General features: G+C 45.4%; 1 protein-coding gene across 7 annotated transcripts in view; it reads left to right on the top strand.

Annotated features, from left to right (window-relative positions):
- Positions 1–6,811, top strand: part of FGF13 (fibroblast growth factor 13) — a 196,837-nt gene that overhangs the window by 129,646 nt on the left and 60,380 nt on the right. Inside the window, exon 1 of one of the 7 annotated variants that reach the window (XM_019006549.2) lies at positions 5,654–5,699. The exons of the other annotated variants lie outside the window; for them this stretch is intronic. Within the exon in view, the coding sequence (XP_018862094.1) occupies positions 5,669–5,699 (31 nt within the window). The 5' untranslated portion in view covers positions 5,654–5,668. Of the gene's footprint in view, positions 1–5,653; positions 5,700–6,811 lie in introns of those variants that run through there. 7 annotated transcript variants of the gene reach the window in all.

Here is a 6,811-nt window from a genome sequence, read left to right as displayed (position 1 = left end):
GAATTGCACTGGAGAACTGGGAACTGCACTGGGGTTCTCCCTGCCTGCCTGGCTCCTCCCTGGCCCCCAGGAGCAGGATGCCACTGCAGCCACCTGCCCTTGATTTGGGGGTGTCCAGGGTCCTGTGGCTCACTCCTGTCTCCTGCCCATTCCTGCTGGCTTTCTCCAAGCCCATCAATATAACTTTAACTGCTTTAAAGGCTGACAAATCCTTTGGGATCTCCAAGGTCCCTGAGTGTGAGTGACCTTTCAGGTGCTGCTGGGCTGCTTAGAGCAGCAATGCTGATGCCTGACAGGGGGAGAGGATGTTTATTCTGCTGTGCTCTGGGTTCATTGCAGAGCATGGAATACATCCCTGGGCTTTTTTCTTGCTCCTTTTTCCAATGCTGCTGACTGAATGCTGGGCTGCTGTTCACCAAAGCTGTGCTTCCAACTTTCCTCCTTGGCTTTGCAAGAGAATTAAACAGGAGCAGCGCTCCCTCTAATGCTGAGATGTGGAGTTGGAGCTCTCACCTCTAACTGAGAACACAGTCACACAGCTCCTTAATTAAATAATTGTAAGTAGGTTAAATTACTTTCTTTTTTTTTTTTAACAACTGCTTCTTTGCCCAGGAAGTGCAGGTGGGAATGTTCAGTGATACAGATTTGGAGTTTATCAGTTGGGAGCCAGAGGAACAGCACAGAAGATTCCACTGAGTGCAGGATCCTGTGATGGAAGCATCAAAAAGTGGAATTGTGAACAAAGCTTTCTCCCTGACCTCCTCTGGATGTGTTTGTTCTGTGCATGGGGAGCAGCCACTGATGTTTCATGAGCTCAGGATTTGTCCAGCAGCATTACCTGCCCTGTTTCCCTTCATACCAGTTCATACCTAGGCTGGACTGGAAAATCTGTTTCTTAGAGAATTGGGATGTTCTAAGATTTGGTTCTGTTCAGATGTGGAGCAATAATCCAAGTGCACAGTTCTTAAGGGAATGAATCCCAAATCTGCTCACCTGGAGTCTGATGGACTGAAGATGAGGTTCAGGGGCTCAAAAGACTTGAAAAAAAAGATAGGAAAATTAATGGACTTGCTGATGATAGGGCCACATTGATAATTCATCCATCTTTAGTTTCCTTGCCTAGGATTATTGTATTTACAGATTAGCAGAGCCTCTGAAAGCCCCCAGTTTATTCACCTGCATTTTCCCTTTCTGCTGCAAAAACACTGTCATGCTAAAAGAGACAGAAATTATCCAGGTTAGGAACTACATGGGTTTTGTTTAATAAGAAAAACTTACTTTTTCTTTGGCTGAAGAATAAGTACAGACACAGTTATTGGGGAATTTCCTGATTTCAGAGGAAAGCTCAGTGGAATAGCTGGAAAGCTGTAGTGGTGATTTTGCAGAACTCCAGGGAGATTTTGGTGGAACAGGTGTGTCACTGGGAAATGATTTATGGAATGGCCTCCTCTAGTGGCAAATGCTTTATTGAGATTTTTCTGAGTGCTGGAATCATGGGAGTGTTTTCCCCAGTGAGCAGCCCAAGGGAATGTCTGTAAAAGAAGTGGTGGCAGTTCTCGTGTGTGCTGGAGCAGCTCCTGCTGACAAAGCCTGTCCTGTGTGCTCAGTGCCCCAGCAGGAGCCAGGCTGTGAGCACAGGGCTGGGAGTGCCTCCAGTGATGGTGAAGGTCTGGTGGGTGCCCCTGGCACACAAACACCCATTTCCTCTGCTCATCACCCTCACTCACTCCTCTCAGGAGGTTTCCTGCAGCAGCTTGGCAGTGGAATGGAGCTCTGGGACAAAAATATTCCCCTTTGTGCTCAGGTGAAACTTCTTGGAGGCATTAACATCTGTGGCTGGTGGTGAGTCTGGATAGTGGGGTAAGGGTAAAATCCATTTCATTTATTCCCCTACAAATGCAGTTCCAGTTCTGGATCTCCACAGCAGGAGCTCCCAGGTGGAAATGTGGTCTGAATCCAGCTGCAGTGTTCTGCTTTTACTGGAATGTGTACAGGGAACTTGAGGCTGACTTGGCAAACAGTGCAGGGTCTTCTTCATCAAAGACTGGGGAATTCTGCTCCTCCTTTTCCGTCCAGGGCTGAGGTCAAATTTTCCATAGTTTATTTTCACATTTCATCACAGGAAAATAAAATAACAGTGATTCACAGTGTTATAAAATATCAGGAGAAATCAAGAACAAAATCTGAAGGATAAAACCCAACCCCAGATTTGTGTCAAGTTAAATTACTTTGGTAAACAGAGAAATAATTCTTTTATTAGAGCTGGTTTATTTAATTATCATAAATGAAGGCACTTTCAGGAGCAGGGCTGTGTGTGCTGGGGTGGCTGCTGGGGACAGGTGACACTGGGCAGTGGCACTGCCACCCCAAACCATTCCTGCTCCCTGGGCAGGAAATCTCAGTTCTGCAGCTGCCAGGTGACTCCCCCAGTGCCACCTGTCCTGTCCCTGTGTCACCTGTCCCTGTGTCACCTGTCCCTGTGTCACCTGTCCCTGGGTCACCTGTCCTTGTGTCACCTGTCCTGTCCTTGTGTCACCTGTCCCTGTGTCATCTGTCCTGTCCCTGTGTCACCTGTCCTGTCCCTGTGTCACCTGTCCCTGTGTCACCTGTCCCTGGGTCACCTGTCCTTGTGTCACCTGTCCTGTCCTTGTGTCACCTGTCCCTGTGTCACCTGTCCCTGTCCCACCTGTCCTGGTGTCACCTGTCCTTGTGTCACCTGTCCTGTCCCACCTGTCTCTGTGTCACCTGTCCCTGTCCCACCTGTCCCTGTCCCACCTGTCCCTGTGTCACCTGTCCCTGTCCCACCTGTCCCTGTGTCACCTGTCCCTGTCCCACCTGTCCCTGTCCCACCTGTCCTGGTGCAGCAGGTGACACAGCACAGCCAGGGTTGCTGATGTCACAATGAGCTGCTTTGGGCTGCACTTGGTTCTGCAGCTTTGCTGAAATGCTCGGAATAGAACAGAATATAAAATAAACATCCTGTTCCAAATGGAGCAAGGCTTCAGAGGGTTTGTACCAGTTCTGACTCTGCTGTTTTATCTTTATGGCATAAAGATATTTCCAGCTCTCTGCAGACAGGTGTCAAAGCCTCCTGCTTCTCTGCTTTGAGTCCTGTGTCTTCCTGCAAGTCCTGATCTTGATTCTGAGCTTCTCTTGGGCTCAGGAGCTTTTCATAAATGTGAGAAATCGTTGGGACAATCTCTGACATTTGGGAGTTTGCAGCTGTTCAGTTTCATAGGCTGAAAAATCAGGATTCCACGTTTCCCCTTTGTGTAGGAGCCGTGTTTTATTTGCAGAAGGCTTTTCTGCAGGTGAGCTGCAGAGGTGCTGGCAGCTGCAGCGCTGCTCGTTGCACCTTGCAGCTCCCCTGAGCTGCAGGCACCCCTTGCAGTGTGCCCTGGAACGCTGGGCTGATCCACCAGGTGGCACATGGAGCCAAGGAACGAAATTCCTGGCTGGCTTCACCCAGCTTCCCTTTAGAAAGTGGAAACCGAAACATTCCCTGCATCACAATACTAAATAATTTCACTCATTAATGAGATTCTTCCTGATTTTAGATTGCATGACAGGATAATGCAGTCAGGTCAGAAAGAGCGGGGAAAATGTGTTTTCCCATACAAATACATGATATTTTCACTGATCTGAGACACAAAATGATAAAATGGATCAGTTGAGTCACTTTTCTTTGGAGCTAGAGCTGATAGTTGTGGATGACATTATGAAAATGCAGTGGTGCCCAGCAGAGCAGGGGCTGTGCAGGGCAGCAGAGCCCCAAGGTCTGGGCAGCAGCTCAGAGCTCTCCACTCCCCTCATTCCTCTCCCCCAGGGCTGCAGGAGCCTTTTATCTGGATTGTCCTGGAGGTTCCTGTTCACAGACAGCAGTGCTGGCCTTGCTCAGCTGTAGTTGCCCTTTGAGGTTTTAAAGCCTTTTGGAGGTAGACTGAGGAATAATGATGTTTTAATAAGATCCAAATCTGGTTTAGGCAGTTACCATCACAAGCTCATGCAGGCTTTGGGAATCTCCTGTTCCACAAGAGGAACAACTCCATTTCCAAGGGATTAACCTGGTTTATAGCTGCCTGTCCTGGCAGTTCCCACTCTGGGCTGTGTGCTGTAGCTGACACGGGTGACACAAAGCTCCTGGCTCAAGGTCAGTCCTGCAATCAGAAGGACTCAGGAGCTGTGAGGAATGGACTTGTCTGCAGTGCCCATGGGGCTTTCTGACCTCCTCAGGTGAGAACAGGGCCATGTCCAAGTGGAGAGGTCTCAAAATCATTTCTTTGCCCCAATGCAGATTTCCTTGTGAGGTACTGTTCATTTCTGACAACAATAATTAATAATAATTAACAGTAATTGTACAGTGTGGTTGGATATTGGGATTATTCACAGCTTGATTTTGAGCAGTTGTGGCATAAGGAACAGGGAATATTCTAAAATTGTGCAGTTCACAGCATGTTATGTTTCTGCATAATCATGTTGTGAATTCCAGATATACAAGCAGCAATGTGTATTAGTGGTAATACAGTAATATATGAGTAAACACTAAAATATTGGGTTTGGGAAATTATTAGTGGTAAATTTTATTATTTATTAGTAATTATAATCAATATATAATAATTATTTATTAGTTGTAAATTGGTGAACTTCTCTCCAAGTAGCTCCTCTCTGCTACTTGGAATTCTGTGGTTTCACAGTTAGCAAATCACACTTGGGGACAAGATTTGACTTTGAAATCTGATTCTGCTCCTAAAGTGCCCAAATCTCATTATTTACATAATGTGTGAGCGTGGGTTTAACTTCCTGTGCTGGGGAAAGGTGTGGGAAACAAGGTCTCAGGTCAGCAGGAGAAAATTGAAATCCTTCATTAACACAACTGAGTACAACTCTACAACATTTTGGAGCTCCCTCCTTGCAGTGTTGCACATCTTTAAAAGAAATCTCAGCATTTTCCTCCTTGGCAAAATTGCTTTGGGAGTTGCAGTTTTGGTTGACCCCAGCTGGAATATCTGCAGTATTTTTCACTATATCCAAGTACCAAATGGTGAACTCTGCTGAAAGGCAGTGGCAAAGCTTAACAATTTCAAAAGGTAATTATTGCAGAATTGTTAGCAAATTTAATCCTTGCAAGTGTTTTTATGCTTCTAACATGTGTGCTACATCAATAATTCAGCTTATTTAAAATAGAAAGGAATTATGGTTCATATTCAGCCTCAGAATGTTGTTGAGCTATTCCTCTTGCAAATTGCTTTACAGAAAGGGCATCACATAAAGCAAGCACCAGGCTCCTGTGGCTGGCGTGATGCACTGCAGGATCCTCTTACAGCCTCTCTTTGTAATTCTAGGAGGCAGAAAACAAAATCTGACACTGAAAAACAATAAGTTTAAGTAAATCATGTAGGAGAAACGTACATTTATGTCCAAGAAATGGCGAGATGTTGCCAGAACAATGCAGCTACATTATGAATCTTTAATGATTCTGAAAGTCATAATGGTCTGTCACTAATGCCCATTAATGATCTCTCTATACCACGAGTATGGGCTTGATGTTTCTGGCCAGTACCTTGGAGAATACTTTAAATGTGCCTTAAACTTTCTCTGCTCTGCTCCTGGTGTGTCTGCTCCAAATGTAGGCTGCAACTGCCTGGGCAGGAGCAGCTCGTGAGGCAGCATGGCTTTGGGGATAAGAAAGTCTTATTCAGGTAAGATGGATTTAAGCAATTTCTTTTTACAGGAAAAAATGAGAGGGTATTTCCTGGCAACTAACCCTCTGTAGAGGTTATAAACTGTATAAAGAAATCAGAGGTTAATATTTCTTTAATGCTAAAAATCTGGTTGTTCTTTGACTTCATGAGTTTTCTTTGGGAACTAAAAAAATGTCATTTAAGAAGGAAAAGGCAGGTGCTGCTGTTCATTCCTGCTGATTGGGACTGTAAATAGACTGAATATGCTGCTGAACTTGCAGATTTGTCCTGATTGAATATGTGTTTCACATGTCAAACAGGTTGATTTTATGGCCTTTTAAACATCTGTGCCATGTATTTAGTTAATTTTTACCCAAGCTTTTGTCAGGTACAAAGATTGTTTTAGAGAAAAACCAAACAACTCCATTTCTTTTCTAATTGCCTTTCATCGGAGTACTGTGCTTAACCTTAACTGAAGACAATCCTGCCATGGTGTTAATAATGTAAAAACATTTTCAATACAAAACATCTTAATTTCTCTATTCTTTTGGATGTTTTAGCTGAAGGCTTATGATGGTGTAATTTAGTTTCCTTCAATAACGAAAGAGCGTGTTCTCTGCATGGGGTACATGGAATGATCAGGTTACTGTAAGAACCAACGCCCTGCAGTGTGAAGAGAAGAGCAAATCCAGGGACTTCTGGAAAATGCCCCAATATCAAACAATAATGAGATAGGCAGCGTGTGCAGAGCATTCAGCACTAACTGTGAGCCTCCCATGTTAGCTGGGCTGTGTGTCATTCTTCATTAGAGTTAACAAACCTGACAGTCAGCTCCACTGACATTGTGTGTGGCATCCAGCTTTCCTTTTCGGGATAAAATGAGTGCAATAAATGAGAGCAGAGCCAGGTGTGCAGTGCCAGGTGTGCTCAGCCACAGCTCTGGCAGCCACCAGATGTGATCACTGCAATATCAGCAATGTCACCTCACACCCCACTCTGCTGCAGGGTTTGGAGCTGGGGGCAGTGGGGATGAACTGGCTCTGAAGCAGTCGGGAGCCTTTGCTGTGGCTGGGGTTTTGTGGGGCTGTGGCCTTTCTGTGGGGCTGTGACCCTGATGTGGGGCTGTGACC

This window comes from Parus major, chromosome 4A (assembly GCF_001522545.3).
Source record: "Parus major isolate Abel chromosome 4A, Parus_major1.1, whole genome shotgun sequence".
In the NCBI taxonomy this organism is placed as follows: Eukaryota; Metazoa; Chordata; class Aves; order Passeriformes; family Paridae; genus Parus; species Parus major.
The sequence above is the reverse complement of the archived record's forward strand: the minus strand, read 5'-3'. Positions and strand labels throughout refer to the sequence as shown.